This window comes from Cibotium barometz, chromosome 42, assembly GCF_041138505.1.
Source record: "Cibotium barometz isolate CiBa-2024 chromosome 42, ASM4113850v1, whole genome shotgun sequence".
NCBI lineage: Eukaryota > Viridiplantae > Streptophyta > Polypodiopsida > Cyatheales > Cibotiaceae > Cibotium > Cibotium barometz.
This window is the reverse complement of record NC_141087.1, coordinates 6,780,983-6,797,576: the sequence shown is the minus strand read 5'-3', so window position 1 is coordinate 6,797,576 and position 16,594 is coordinate 6,780,983. Positions and strand designations below refer to the sequence as shown.

Below are 16,594 nucleotides of genomic sequence, written 5' to 3'. Positions count from 1 at the left end.
TAGTGCCCAAATGTTGTTGTCCTGAGAGAGACAAACAAGCGAGAAAGCATGAGTGTCCAGGGTTGATGCTGTTCCAAGAAAGTAGGCAAGAGCACGGCCTTGCAAGCAAGCACATGAACATGTATGTTGAGGATGTTCAAGCCCCCATGCATCTTTGGTGTCCAAACATAACTGCATTTGAGAAGACGCACCGCCTTGTGATCAGTTACGCCAAAGACATTCTATTGCTCTGGACATAAACTGCTAAATGTCCGAAGAAGACCAAGGAATGAGCGGTATATGAAATTGCACATAAGCCATAATGATGGATTGGACAACCTGAAGGTGAACATGAAGTGGAATGGAAAGTTTCCAATAGTCAAGCTTATGGTAAAGCTTTTGAAGCACCCACTGTCGCTCGTGCCAAGGAAATGTGCCAACCAATGGGGTACCCCAAATGCCGTACCACATGATCAGGAGGGACCAAGAGGCCCGGCCACAAGAAACGATGCCAATCACGCTCATGCAAAGGCAGGAGTTTTGATTTTGCAAAGTTAACTTTCAACCCCGTCGCCAAACCATACGGATCAAGGGCTTGCATAAGATGTTGAAGATCTGATTGAGAATTGCACAAGAAGAAAAAGGAGTCATCAGCAGAAGCCTGGCTAACAAAAGACGTCCCCCTAGGAATAGCAATGCCATGCAAATGCTGCTTTGAAACCAAAGCGTCCATGTATAGCAGGTGGCGATAGCATATAGCAAGGCACTGAGAGGACAGCCTTGCCGGACAGAGCGGCCCAATGTCCAGGAGGAAGAGAGAGCATCAGGCAGCAGGCAGCGCCATCCGCATAGAGCCAATGCACCACATGTTGCATGCGACGACCGGAGTCCAATTGGGCGAGAACAGTTGCAATGAAATCCCATCGAATGGTATCAAAAGCTTTCTCAATGCCTACCCGCATGATGAGAACATCTTGACAAGTGTATTTGGCATACTCTATCCCAATGTAAGCGTTAGCAATATTATCAAGAATATGTCGGCGGGGCACAAAACCATACTGGGCAAGGTGTAAACTAGCATACAAAATGTGGGACAGCCGGAGAACCAGCATCTTAGAAACCAACTTATTAACCACTAGCATTAGAGTAATCGAATGCCATTCCGACAAACGTTCACACAACGGTTTTTTACGGAGCAAATGCAACAAATCGTTTTTCCATGAGAGAGGCATCGCACCAGAAAGCCATGCATCATTAATAATACGCAACAAAATAGGGCTCAAATCATCCCAAAACTCAGCAAAGAACTCGACTGTAAGCCCATTCCATCTTGGGGATTTTTAGCGACCCAATAGGACAAGACAGCTATCAACTCCTCATTAGTAAATGCATCTCTAACAAATTAGCCTCATTCTCGGAGAGAATAGGATGCACTCGGCGTAAGAACACATCACATGCTGCAAATTCATTTGAGGTGGAGGGTCTAGGAGTAGCAAACAAATCAGCAAAATATTGTTGGACAACACCATCAAGCTGCTTTTTATTGTTAGTCCAAGTCCCATCATGCCATTGCACCCTATGAATGGAATGCATGCGTCGGGAAGTGTGGAGGCTTTTGAAAAAAGCCTTAGAGGAGCAACCCATATCTTGCAATGCTTTATGACGGGAGCAGACTTGCCATTTGTGGAGTTTACGTTTATCATTGTCAGCCAAGCAATGATGTGCGGCTTGAAGGTAGGATTGCTCAACAATAGAAAGGGTACGTTGCTGGCTAAGATCTGTAAGCTGATGATGTTGAGACTTAGCATTGGCCACCTGAATTCATAAGCCTGCCATGTAGCATTTGCCATAGTCTCGGATAACATCCTGCATGCCCATGGAAAAACAATCCCATGCCCAGTTGGCATCGACAGAAACATGCAAAACAAGGCGATCAATGAGTCCATGTACCATGAACTGGAAGTATTGATGCTTGAGATAACTATTATTAACCAGCAAGAGCCTCTTGCAAGGCAGTGGCACATCTTGCAGTGGGAGACCAAAATGCAATGTCATACAGACCGGGAAATGATCCGACAGGTGCATCGAGAAATCTAGGCTCATTGCACAAGTAAAAGCATCAAACTGCACTGCATTCAACATGTACCATCGGTCCAATCGAGCCCAATAGCTAGTAAGAGCATTGTGATGGAAAGTATAGCCAGTGTGACCCAGCAAAAGATGCAGCCATAAATCACAAGCATGCAAGGAATCAAGCATACGACCCCAAGCGTGATGTTCCCTTAAGAGCATATGAGACCGATGTGTACTATTGTCTCCCGGATTAGTGCATTATTAAAATCCGCGCAAAGAAAAGCATGTCCAATCCAAGGGTAGGCTGTCAAACGGTGCCACATTTCAGCTTGCGTAGCAGAAGTTTGCAAGGCATAAACTGAGGCAAACTCATAAATCTCCCCATCAAGCATACATTGAATGACAACAATCCAAGGGTAGGCTGTCAAACGGTGCCACATTTCAGCTTGCGTAGCAGAAGTTTGCGAGGCATAAATCAAGGCAAACTCATAAATCTCCCCATCAAGCATACATTGAATGACAAGGAAACGGCTATATGTATCATTGTACGCAACACGTGGCTGCAACCCATGATGTACAAGCAGAGTAACACCTAAGAAAGCAGAAGAACCAGCATAGAAAATCCAAAACCCAGCAAAATATCCTTCACAGCCCACGAAGGAGTGTTGATTGTGCCCTTGCAAACACACTATATGCGGCTTATTGCTGCTATTAATGTAGTCCCACACTAGCCTCCATTTATTTACATGGCAGAGGCCCTGAACATGGTACGTAATGCATTTGAGCGGTATATACATATATACAAATTGCAAGAAAGTCCCACCACTCAACTCTCAGCCTGCATGGCTGCACTAGGCTGGGCCATGACTGACTGCTCATCAACATTAGCAAGCTCTGGAAGGTTAGGAGTAGGGGCATCAACAGGAACAGGAGTACCCGATAATGGATGCAATGAATTAGCTCCTAGAACCACTGCTGGCCAAAGTTGCCCCACCCCAAATCCATCATTAGGCATAGACTGCGAGGAAGTAGGAGTTTTGGTCCAATTCCTATTGACCATTGGCCTGGTGGTTTCTTTGGCAGTTGCCAATCCAACAAGGCGGCAGCCTTAACCGCACCATTCCCCTTGTCCCAAGTCTTGACTGGCGGGGTAGACACTTTAGTTTTCCCTTTCTCAGTTGTTGTGGGTGGCGAGGCACTCAAGGGACGAGACTTAGATGCAAGAGAGGGCCCGGAGAGAGGAGGGTCTGCTGGCTGGACGGCAGCAGGTGGAGGCTTTAACAAAACTTGGGGACAGTCAGATTGCATGTGACCAAACTTCCCACACTCAAAGCAGGAGCTTGCAAAATTTCCCCATTTGAGTTTAAAAAAGACCTCTTGAGAGGGCATACCAGGCATATCAATCTGAAATGCCACATGGGGAGGAGTGGGTTTATCTGTGTCCCACAGCATGCAAAAACGATTACATTGCCATTCGAACGAGGTGGACATACAACTTTCCCCAGTACCTCGGCTAAGAACGGTAATGCAGGTATGCAGTACAAAGGCAAGTCCAACACCTCCACCCAAACCGGGCATTTGTGCCTGATAAGATTTTGATAGTCCTTGGTTGGCATCCGTGGAAAAACGTGCACCAACTGGCGACCCAAACCGGGCATTTGTGCCTGATAAGATTTTGATAGTCCTTGGTTGGCATCCGTGGAAAAACGTGCACCAACTGGCGACCATAAAACAAGGGAGATTTCTCCAAAAGCATTTGCTTATACTGTGGCTCAGTAAAAATAACCTCATAAAAAGCACAGGCAGCTTTGTAACAGCCTGCAACAAAGCATCCTTTAAGCAAAAAAGACTTAATCCAGTGTGCAACATCCCCCGCATCAGGCATGCGGCCTGGAAAGAACAACACAACCGCTTTCTGTGCCAAACTCATTACTGGAGCATACAAGACCTATCCCGGGATAGAAACATGAAAAGCCGGATCTGGCTCATCCCAAGCTTGCTGAATTTCAGAAGACCCTTCTTGCAAGGTGTCAGCAAAAGGCTGTAATTCCAGATTCACGCAGCGAGCAGGGTCGCCTCTTTGAAAAGTCTTCACAGGCTCCATGAGGAAAGACCGGACCAGCAAACACAGACAGACAGACAGACACACACACAGCTGTACACCCCCCCCCCCCCCCAAACCCACCCACCCACCCACCCACCCACACACACACAGAGGTCGCGGAAGAGTAGAGGAGTAGCAGGGGCAGATCCGCGATGAGGAGAGGAGAAAACAGGGTGGTAGGCAGGAAAAAGAACCCGCGTGCCCAAAGGGGACCCCCAGAAAGTCGCGGGGAGGGCAGCAGGGCCGACACGCAGTCCAGGAAGAAGACGGGGAAGGTCGCCTCTCTCACACACACACACACGCGCGCGCGCGCAGAGCCAACCAAACACAATATCAACTATGACGAATTACTATGAGCCTAGACATTTTTACAAAGGTACACACACACACACACACGCGTGCACGCGCGCACACATACACACGGAGTTTCCATAGTGTTGATGTGACTGTCGTGATGAAAGCATGTGGTTTTGTTGGAGTCGTGTGTTTAGCCATATGGCTCAGTTGAAGGTGATGAATCATCGTTCAACAAAGATAAAGCTTATTTGTCATGTTTTCATTTACAAGTCTTGCTCTTTTCTTTTTTGAGTTTCTTTTTTTAAATTTTTTTTTCAGCAAAAGGGGTTATTGCATACTTTTGAATAGCAGTGAGCATTCTGCCAGAGGATCTTTTAGGTAGACTGAATAGATTTTTTTTGTATTTGGCAATGCCTGCAGATAGGACATTTACGATCACTCCGTGTTTCAGAAACTATGTTGCATCACCCCAACTTGTTGGAGCATCAGCCGAATATGAAAAAGCTTGCACCAGTCTTTTAAAAGGTGCTCTTGCCTTCCTGTGCAGTTGTGCTGTATTTTTTTTTTGCTTTTAGAGACTTTGCTATGATTGGATGTTTGAAGTAGCAAATGGACGGGCTGAATTGCCTGTCCGTGTTCACAATTGACGTTCCATTCTCAGATTCTTGGACATCCTTGACAGGATGTCATGTGCATCCTGGGCATTGATGCCGCAGACATGATTGCACAGGAAAAGTGCAAGACCATGTGGTTGGACACATGGCTCGTTGAAAGCCCTTGTCTAGAGACATGTCAACCAGCGTGCCACTGCAGGGTGAGCTTGGGTCAGCCGTGCACGTCCCGTACACGTCTAGTGCTTGTCCTGCACACGGATGTAACCCTATTAAATGATGTATCAGTATGCTTGTCTTGCACACTGATGTAACCCTCTTAAATGATGTGTTGGTGTCATTGTTAGGCTAGTTGGCTGGGTGAATGGGCACTTGTTTGTGTCAGAAGTCTAGGTCTAGTGAGCATCAGTTTGTGGACACCCATCTGAGGCATGGAACTAGCAACATCAAGAATGGGCCTTCCATTTGGCCTGGTGGCTGAAATCATCCCATGGTGCCCTCAGCCTCCATAGTGCAAGAGGCCACAGGAGACTCCGAGACGCACAAGCATAGGTGCCCCTATCTGGGAGGACACGTGGCAGTCATTCCGGGTGTGTAGACATTATGTCCCCTGGCCAATTGGAATACCATACTTTGAATATGGGCGTAGACCAAAATCCCCGGCCTCACATATCCAGCCTACTGGCCCTCGGCATAGACATAAATCTCCTGCCATGAGGTGCTAGTTGCGACGTGACCCTTGGTGTTGACATAAGTCCCCTGCCATAAGGCATCAGGTCCACCATGAAGCTCGTCCATAGGTCCAAAGCTCATCCAGAGGTCGGAAGTGTAGAGAATGCCCAAATGGTGACATCCTCCCTGGCTTCTAAACAATTGACCACAATTGAAAAGCTTCCAAGTATGTTGCTAGGAGCTGCGGATCCTCTTGAAATTACACCTCATCCATCCACTTTGCTTCTATAAGTGAAGAGTTCTTGAACTTCACAAAGTAGCATCTCTAAAGTTTGTCTCCTCCATGTCATGATTTGTCTCTCTTAATCGCTCTAATTATAGCCTAATCTTGATTATTAGTGAAGAGACGCTGTTCAAGGGTTGTGTCTCGTTGCAAGGATTAGTATGTCCTAACCAAAGGATCGAAAGTGTGTACACTCCTTAATTGTGCCTTTTTTTTGTAGGATTCCATAACCCTTTCATGATCCCCTAACTGGCCACATTCTTGGAGTTTTTAGTGCCAAGTTGAGAAAAACTTTCCATTTGACTTATCTAGCGTGCTGCTATCTCATTCAAAAAAAATTGTTGCGTATGGGAAGTGCATCTACCATCATTGGATGGTTGACAAACGTGCATTTTTTTTTTGACTTTGTCTCTTGCGCTTCTTGTTCCCTTAGTGCATGCTGTAGCCTTTGTCAAGTGTGCAAGGTGCAGCATTGTAAAGGCAATAATGACATAATTGAACTGGATCTTTTTGTAACATGCGGATACAGAGGAGGATTATACTTTGATAAATACTTCCAGCCCTTGGTTCTGGACAATGAATAGCACAATGTAGAGAAGATAAGAGTGCAGAGAGAGAGGAGAGACAAATACATAGTATTGGGTCCCAAATACCCTTTGAAGGGCCCCCACCACGTATGGTGTATTTGCTTTATTGAACGAGTAGAATGATAGATTGGTGCAAACTATTAATACTATTAAACAAGACGAAATGGCACAAAACTAAATGAGATAGCAATGCTGAAATTTAAATGACATTGCAATAGGGTCAGAAAGGGCCGACCTCCCTTTAATATGAATGTATTATCAAGGATTTCTCAAGATACAAGCATAGGCATCACATGCGAGATTTCCAATGACATCCATGCAATGAAAACATTTTGCAAACATGTTTTGTTGAAGTCGGGGTTGATTCCATAGCTTTTCACGAAGAACCTAACTCCCGTGTCTTGCCACAAGCCATTGGCATCCATACACAAGCATGTGTGTATTAGGCCATGTCACTAGCCAGGACATTTTCCTAGGTTTCATATGTGGATGGCTTTTGGATGCCCAAAGGATTATGGATGTGCAAGCTTTGGGAATGGGGATTATCCAGTACAAAGGACGAGGCGCTTGAAACAGTTTGTGGATCAAAGTGAGACAAGTGGCCTCACACTTGTCACGTCAGCTATTGTGTGGCTCTCCATTTGTCATTATAGTCTTCTCTTGCCATCTTAGCTCATGGGAGGCCCAAATCTATAAATTGGACTCATCTCTCTTCATTTGGAGGAGGCTCTCTTGCTGCACACTAGCCTCTACCATGTTGGTTGCGTGCATTCTCGTCATGGCCTCACACTTGTCACTTCAGCTATTGTGTGGCTCTCCACTTGTCATTATAGTCTTCTCTTGCCATCTTAGCTCATGGGAGGCCCAAATCTATAAATTGGACCCATCTCTCTTCATTTGGAGGAGGCTCTCTTGCTGCACACTAGCCTCTACCATGTTGGTTGCGTGCATTCTCGTCAACTACTTCTTGTGGAGAGATCCTACACTCCTTCACTCCCCTCCTCAACAGAAGGTTTGGTTATTTCTTTAGCCTCTTGATGGGTGCATCGCCCTTGTACCGGCTGATTTATGTACAGTACCGGCTGAATGCAAGGTTGTACTAGTTGAATGCATGGTTGTACTGGCTGATTTGAGGGCTGTGCATACTGTACCAGCCGTACTGTTGTACCGGGCTGAATGGAGGGCTGTACCTATTGTACCAGCCCATGTACTTGCTGTACCGGTGGCTGAATGGAGGAAGGCTGTACCGGCTGAATGGAGAGCTGTACTTGCTATATCAGCTCTATTGCATGAAAACTCGTGGTTTTTGGGGAAGGATCAATACCCACATGGAGGTATATGGATTATTTATATTGTTGGCTCGACATTTCTACAGTCTGTTTATGGCTGAATAAAATGGTTGCCCCCATGCTCGGCTGTGTAATGGTTTGTATGTGGATAATCTGGCAAGAACCCAAATCTGGGTGAGCACCCAAAGCTTGTACAACATAAATACTCCTTAGTAAACTGGGTCGGCCCATTCCGGCCCTAGTGCAGTGTGACATGTGCAAGCTCCATTTTCAGCATTGTGAATGTTTTGTCGAGCTTATGTTTTAAGGTCGTGGCCATGGTTTAACTGTTTGATTACATTAATAGTCATAAGTGTTTTGCAACACTCACGTGCGCACCGTGCCCAGGAAGTTACATTGGTATTACTCTTGTGTGAAGACGATCGTGCTGGGGTATAAACACTGACTATTAGTGTAGTTAAATACGGTCAGTCTATCCACTTATGGGAGCAATCATGTGTCGAGAGCATGAGCATAAGTCAACATGGTCCATGGATTCGTGGAATCTGCCTTGGAAGCATTGAATTGGCTTTATTATGCCTGCTAAGTATTTTCTTCTATATTGATGTCATGGATCATTTCATCAAGCTCAAGATAATACATCAATTTGGCTATATGACGAATTGGCCAAGAAAAGCCAAGTATTCCTTTCTTTTTCTTGCAAGATTGTTGCATGAGATTTTTGAATGCCTTACCCTTGTATCTTTGCAAGGAGAAAATGGTATGTTTTTTAAAGTGTATTTTAGGAAAGCATGAGGAGCTTGGCGGATGGGATATAATGAAAGGTGAATTTGGGCATGCTCCTGGATTCATCTAGGTATATAATTCAGCCGTATTAGCGGACATGCAGATTTCACATTGTGAAGTTCTCGTCCGAGTTGCGGCCAGTTGATATTGTGCTTATTCTTTCTATCTTTAGCGGTGCATTCGCCCTATCAACTACTTATTTACTGTACTAATTCTTTCTATTTGCTACGAACCGCTCGCTGAAGCTCTCTCCCCCCCCCCCCCCCCCCCGCTCGAGCGGCCTTCGCCTTCCTTGCCTGCTCGCACTCCCCCTCCCCGCCTTCGAGAGTTCGCCTCTCCTCGCCTGCTCGCACCCCCCCTCCGCGCCCCTGTGATCTTCACGCCCCCCCTCCCCCCTTTCGCGCCCATCGCCCCTGCCCGCCTGCCCCTGTCTCCTTCATGCCCCCCGCTCCCCCCTTCCTCCGCGTCCCGCCCCCTGCCTGCCCCCGCCCCCCTTTCGCGCTTTTCCCGCCCCCTTTCGCTCCCCGCTGCCCGTTTCTCGCCTCTGTCTTCCGCCCCTCCCCCTCTGTCTTCCGCCCTTCCCCCTCTTCCCCTCCCTACTCCGCTTTTTCGTGCAGCTTGTTTCTTGCAGCTTGTTTCTTGCAGGACCCTCCGTCTTCGCTTCGCCCTCGACTCAGCTTCAGACTCTGATGGAGGTTCCTCTGGCCCCACCTCAGAGGGACTCTTCTGCAGCCCCCTTGCCCGCCCCTGAGGATACCCCCATCAGGCTTTCTCTTTTGCCAGAAGAGGAAGCGAGCCTCGCCGCAGAGGTGGAACGCCTCCAAGCACATTCCACCATTTGCTGTATAGTTGGCACTCGTCCCAGCAGAGGGGAGATCCGGGATCTTCTCCAGGCCCACCTTCTTGCAGATGTGGGCAAGATCTTAGACGTTCAGTTACTGGGCCGCGAACACTGCCAGATTGAGTTCGAGACAGCCCAGAGCGCGGCCCAGGTCCTAGCCATGAGCCCCCTTGACATCAGGGGTGCTCGGGCCTTCTTCAGAACTTGGCAGCATGGTTTCGACCCATCAGCGGCGGCCGAGCAGGGAGAGCGCCTATTCCATGTCACAGTTTGCTTTCCTGGACTTCGTCGCGAGTACCTTCCGTCCTTTCTAGGATAGGATCATTGGTGGGCTCGGTGCTTGAGACTGGCCCCACAGCAGCTTCTGTGGTGGCTAGAGCAGCTGGCCTTCCTTCGGTCAGAGTTTTGGTTCTTGACATCTCCTCCCTTCCAAAGGTCATTCAGTTACGTAGGATAGGGGGGGGATGGATCGATTAGAGAGTGGAGTTTTCGGGGCTCCTGAACCAGTGTTTTATATGCAGGCAGGTCGGCCACCTGGCCAAGGCCTGCCCTCGCAGGAGACCCCGACCTTCACTGCAGGCAGCAGACCTCCGATGGCCCGCCCACAGATGCGGCTCAGCAGGCAGCCTTCGGGACACCTGCTCAACCCACAAAGACCTCTGATTGGCAGCTTGGACAGGGGCGCCGTAGAGGGAGACAGCCACAGCAGCATGCCAGAGATCGACGCAGCAGCAGACACAGCCTCAGCATCATTGGGTTCCAGTGAGGAATAGCTTTGCTCCCCTCCAGGAGGAGACCCCAGCACAGATTGAGGATCAGGAGATGCCACCCCCCACCCCCCTCCCCCGCCCCCCGCTTCCACCCTCGCCTCCTCCCGTTCCCGCTCCCGCATTTTCAGCGTCTCCTTCCCCACCCCCCTCTCCCCCCCCCCCCCTCCCCCTCCTCCCCTTCCGCTCGCCTCAGCTCCCCAGGAGGCACTGGCAGTACCCTGGCGCTCACCTGCAGTCCGGCGGGCACTGAGCACCGACCTTGCTCGTGCACCGTAGAGGAGACCTACCATGCCGATTCGTGCTTCACGGATATCCTCTATTCGGAGTCGGCTGAGTAGTCTCGACACTAGACAGCGCTCGGAGGCTTTCGACTACTCCTTTACATGCCTTTTTGGAGCGGAGGGCTCCCATGAGCCAGCACCCATCAGAGTTCATGTGGTGATACCTCCGGCCCGAGGGGAGGAGGCACTTGATTCAGCGGTGGCCTTCTCCTTCCCTCTTTGCGGCACTAGTGACCGGGAGTGGACTCTGAATCTTGCTCTTAGTATTTTGAGGACACAGGCAGTTGAGTTTTCTCACCATGTGAGCGATTTGGAGATGACAGACGTGATAGGCGACTGTGGGAGTTGGCACATTTCTTTGATACCGGGAGTGCGGATGCCTCTGGGAATCGACACTTGGTGGTTCGCATAGTGGCAGACCTAGCACGAGACCCTGGCTATGTATGCGTATATGAGGTTTCTCTCTCCGAGTGGGAGGCAGTCGCTATGGGACACAGCCACTGGCGCGTGGTCCGAGACTCTTGCAGCACACCGGGTGGGCAGATTCGTAGCCGCTCGGATGGGGATTACTCTCCATCCAAGCCGCTTGCGAAGGCCCGCCGTATGGCTGAGACAGCCTCCACCTCAGCAGGTCATCCATGAGGATCATCTCGTGGAATGTATAGGGCCGTTATCGTGGTTGTTTGAGGCAGGAGCTTCAGAGATGCCTGGTTGGAGGCAGTATTAATATTCTGATGATGCAGGAGCACCATTTGAGTGAGAGCAGGATTTGGAGATATGGTTCGGTGATGCCTGGTAGATGGGACACATTTTGGTTTGCAGGTTTTGGCCCCTTGGGTGGGCAGGGAGGAGTATGTATGGTCATTGCGGATGTATGGCGGCAGGCCATTGTGGATCGCGGGGTCATTGTGCCTGGTAGAGCGCAGTATGTTATTTTGAGGATGCTTGATGAGCACTTTGGTGTGCTCAATGTCTCTGAGCCCAATCATGCTAGTGCCAGAGCAGAGTTCTGGACCCTTGTTACAGATGCATTGCCCGAGGCCGCACATTGGTGTGTCGGGGGAGACTTCAACATGCTTGAGGACCCGGCCGATAGGGTGGGAGGTAGTCATGTTACAGTGCACGGCACGGAGCTTGCAGCTTGGGAGCGATTTTGTATGACACTGCGGATCACTGATGCATGGCAGCATGAGGCTTTCTCCCGTTCTCAGGACAGTCTTAGTTTCTCTCGGTCGGATCGCTAGCAGGGAGGGACTAATCTATCACGGATTGATCGCTTCTATGTGGGCGACAGGTTCAGGGAGCGTGGTGGCTCCGTTGGCATTCTCGCTGGCACCTCTTTTTCAGACCATGCGCCAGTTATTTTGACACTAGAGGAGAGGACACGAGAGACTAGCTTGCAGTTGAGGATCGCAGAGAGGATACTTACAGACCCCAGTCTTTTTGAGGACATTGAGAGGATATGGCATGATAGCCTGAGCTTTGACCTGGATGCAGCAGGCCAGTGTGCCCGGGGACTCATCAAGCTCAGCTCTTTTTTGCATGCTACAGCCTTGACACGGCTAGGAGAGACACGAGAGCGGGAGTGTCGCTTGAGACGTAGTCTTGATTCGCTCCAGCGTCTTCAGGAGCAGCAGCCTACATGTGAGTGGGTGGCGTCCCAGCTGATCCAGGCACGCCAGGAGGTTAGAGAGGCAGAGGAGCAGAGACACGAGTTCTACTATCATCGCCAGGCCTCTCAGTGGACGCAGCTTGGTGATAGAGTGACTGGGGAGTTTTTTGAGATCACCGGGCCCCGCCATGCTTGAGCAGGAGTACGCCAGCTTAGGAGGCAAGACGGATCGTTAGCCACTGAGCCTGGGGAGATTAGAGCTATTGCCACTTAGTTCTATAGAGACCTGCTTTCAGCGGAGCCAGCCACCACGGAGGCACGCGATGCTTGCAGACAGACTGTGTGGGCCCATGTGCAGAGGAGGGTCACAGATCGTATGCGCACAGTGTTGGGTGAGTCCCTTTCAGAGGATGAGCTTGTTGAGGCTTTGAGGGTCCTCTGCGTCATAGTTGCCCTGGGGAGGACGGATTGATGCGTGCCTTTTTTATGCGCTACTGGGACCTTTTGGGGCCAGGCCCCCGCAGGGGTTTTCAGTATGTTTTGGACACTGGGGTGATGCCACAGAGTTTTTCAGAGGGCTTGATCTTTCTTATCCCCAAGGGGGAGGGAGTGTCAGATGATATTCGGCATTGGAGGCCTATTACGATCCTCAATACTTTCTACAAGGTCCTAGCAAAGGCCTTGAGTTTGAGGATGCAGCCCTTCCTTGGGGATTTGATTCATGCTACTCAGATAGGATTCGTCGTCGAGCGCAGTATCCTTGACAACATTTTCACCTTCTGGGAGGCGACGGCCCGAACTAGATTTCTCGGTGAGGACTTGGTCGTTATGCTTCTCGGTTTTGAGAAGGCATACGATAGAGTCGATTGGGGTTTTCTAGAGGGCACGATGCTTCGCCTGGGTTTTGAGCCAGACTGGATTCGAGGAGTGGCGGCTCTATATTCCACAGCTCGTAGCCAGGTGTTGATGGCAGGAGGACGGGGGCCGAGTTTTGAGTTGACCAGATCAGTCCGTCAGGGATGCCCTCTCGCCCCGTTCCTTTTTCTTTTCTTTGCAGAGGCTATGAGCATGTATCTGACAGCAGAGGAGGTTGGTTTGAGAGGACTCCAGCTTCCAGTCCGGGGAGAGGACCTGCTTGATTCTGAGTTTGCTGATGACACCGGATTGTTTCTACATGGCCAAGAGGCCAATCTATAGAGGGCAGAGCAGTCGCTACAGGTTTTTGGTGTGGCTTCGGGAGCACTGATCAATTGGCGCAAGACAGTGGCTTTTTGGATCAGTAGCGCTCCTGCTCCGGCATGGAGCCCAGACCCGGGTTTTAGATGGATTCCTCCTGGCACAGCAGTGCGGTATGTGGGATGCCAGATTGGACTTGATTTGTCACCTGAGCAGCAGATCGCCTAGCTTCTTCTGAGCATTCGGAAGAAGCTTTTATATTGGAGTACAGCTCGGCTATCCTTGGCTGGGAGGGTGGTGGTGGCAGGCCCAGCGCGCAGTTTTGGAGATTGGCAGGCCTTTTGCAGTCTCCTGGAGGAGATCCAGGCGGAGAGGCTGAGTCACTTCAGAGAGGGGGGACTGATTATGAGGGATGACATTCAGGAGGCACTCACTGAGGAGTGGTTCACGCCTTTCGAGCCAGCGGCCCCACGGTGGATGGGAGCCTTTACACAATTGGAGATCCTGATTGCTATCAGAGCTTGCACTGAGGATGGTAGATGCCTCTACTATGAGATACAGGATGAGGGCAGACTTCAGAGAGTGGAGGCGGAGTCGCCTTTGGGTTGCAGAGTGCATCTTTCAGAGGATACGGGTAGTGGCCGCCGCTTCTCGGAAGTGGCATATTGATGCAGACCCTGCAGATGTGGACTCTGATTGGCGCAAATGGGCATATGCTGCGCGTCCCTTGGCCCGGCTCCAGTGGGACCTTGGCGAGTACGAGTGGCATGATCCTTATGCGTCCCCCGAGGCCACAGAGATCACCTTTTTCCAGTACACTGTTCGTTTGGGGAGGCATATTTTGACTGCGAGGAGGACGGTCTTTCCAGCTGCATCGGAGCACTGGCGGCTTCAGGGACTCTCACAGGAGTTCCTGGAGGATTTTTGGACTAGGCTTTGGGCTAGCAGACAGGCACGCAGGACCTCGGCTTTCCAGTGGCTGGTTGCCCATAGGGGCTCTGCAGTTGGCACCGGGCTTGTCTACAGTGGCCTTCCGCCGGCCTGCGTCCGATGCGGCCATCCATTGGAGACACAGAGACATTGCCTATGGGACTGTCCACAGGCGCAGCAGATTTGGCTGAGGATGCTGTGCATTTTGCCCCCCCTCTCTCCAGAGGGCATGTATACGTGGGGAGCCGTTGCTTGGTCGACTTCGTTAGGGCCAGCTCTGGGATACGAGACGGAGGAGGACAGCCAGGCCATTAGATTCATTGGGGGCTAGCCTCGCCTTATTCCTTCACCGGATTGCTTGACAGCCGGCTGGACACAGGAGAGGGATATACGATGGGAGCTCCTCAGCAGCCTCACCATATGGTCCACCTGGAGAGCCCGTTGTTTCAAGGCCTTTGAGGGGAGACTGGAGCCACCAGCAGAGACTGTTCGGGCTATCTAGCAGGAGTTGATTCACACCCTACGAGGACAATATGACCGCATCCGGGGCGACTCGGATCGAGCGATCTTGCGGCGCCAGGCCTTCCACACCACTTGGCGCAGCGGCCCTTTCTATACTCTACATGCGGGTACCCCCCGCTGGCACTACAGGCCACTTGTTTGGATTTTCTCCCCTCCTATTGTATGATATAGCCTCTTAGCTATTTGTACTTTTATTTGTACTTTTCTGCACCTAGGGAGAGTCTCCCTAGCTGCCTTGATTGGATCTCTGCTCTGCCTTCTTATGAGCAGGAGAGGAGTTTTGTAACTCAGTGGGTTTTTCTTATAACTAATGAAAGGATCTTTTCTCGGGAAAAAAAAAATCGTTCTATTTGCTACTTCCCTGAATGCTAGGCTTCATTATGGCTGAGTCTGCCGTGCATCTTCGGAGGTTTGACAGAAACTCAGTACAAAGGGCTTTGTGTGAATGTATGCTCTTATGTGTGTGTCTGTGTGTGGAGTGTGTGTGTGAGAGCATATCTTGATACAGAGTTCTACACCCACTATTGGGCACTGATGACGTTAGTGGGGATGTCGTAGTATCTAGTCCATACTATGCATATTGATCATGTTTTATTCTGTATGTGCATGTGTAAGAATGTACACGTGTGTGGATGCAGATACATGTTTGGTGTGTGTGTGTACGTGTGTGTGCATGCTCATATGTTTGTACATGTGCATGTATATGTGTTTTTCTTACCTTGTTGTAGGTGTAGTAGTTTCCTTCTCACTCAAGGCAACCTGTGGGTCAGCCCTGCAAGCACAACCAGTCAACAGCCAACGTAGCAGGTGATGTGGCACTGCCACGTGGCACAGGTGATTGATGGAGGCAGTTGACGTGGCACAGGCAACTGACACGTGGCACATGCGTTGATGTGGCTGACTGCAAGCGCACGTGTGGCTGGGTGCAGGCAATGATAGGGCACAATCGCTGACGTGTGGCTGGCTTCTGCAGGCGAGGACAGTGGCAGTAGGTGCACAAGCGAAAGAGAGAGAAGTGAAGAGAAACGTCGGGCAGCAACTAAATGCAACAGAAAAAGCGACGGGTAGCAAATCGCGAAAAAGGAAAGTAGCGTGGATTTTGAAAACGCTAGCGCCGTGCTAATTTCAGTTTTTATATATAAAAAATAATAATAAAAGAAAGAGAAAAGCTATTCGAAGAGTCTTTTTTTTTAAAAGCACTTGTAGTAGTTTTTTTTCTAGGGGAAAAAGTTATGCTTTTCACCCCCAAATTTGTATAAAAAGGGGGCCAAGGCTCTTGTATCCCACAACACAAACTGGGTGAAAGTTTCAAGGAGATCTCCTCCACGTGAAGCAAGGAGGCATCTTCTCGGGAATTGTACAAGGGCTACGCCGACTGCGAGTGATAAATAAATACCTGCGGGGGTGCCATGCTTTGGGGCCAATTGGTCTTTTGTGTAGGAGCACTCTAGCTTCACTTTTTCTTTTTCTTCTTCTTCTAAGTTTATTATTCCGGTTCATAAAGAGTTTTAAGTGTGATTAAGTGTGCTCACTGCCCGTTAAGTTTCTGAAGGCCGGTTTCAAGGTTCCATTGCCGGGATCCATCGTCAACTTTTTCAAGAGGGCGAGCCTGTGGTCCACACATTTAATACTATGGCTGGAACTAGTGCGGAGATGAAGGATTTATCTTCAGAAGAGGATGACTACTTTGAAGAAGATGAGGAAAGCAAGCAAGAATTACCTCCCGATATGCCAGAATTTGAAGATGATGATGCCACTTATGAAGCAAAGATGCAAAGTTT

General features: G+C 49.7%; 1 protein-coding gene across 1 annotated transcript in view; it reads left to right on the top strand.

The window, feature by feature from the left end:
• The window catches only part of LOC147614121 (dihydrolipoyllysine-residue acetyltransferase component 3 of pyruvate dehydrogenase complex, mitochondrial-like), a 72,956-nt gene that overhangs the window by 4,088 nt on the left and 52,274 nt on the right, over positions 1–16,594 (top strand). The window contains exon 2 of the mRNA XM_086780655.1: positions 4,874–4,978. Coding sequence (XP_086636781.1) covers positions 4,874–4,978 — 105 coding nt within the window. The remainder of the gene's footprint in view (positions 1–4,873; positions 4,979–16,594) is intronic.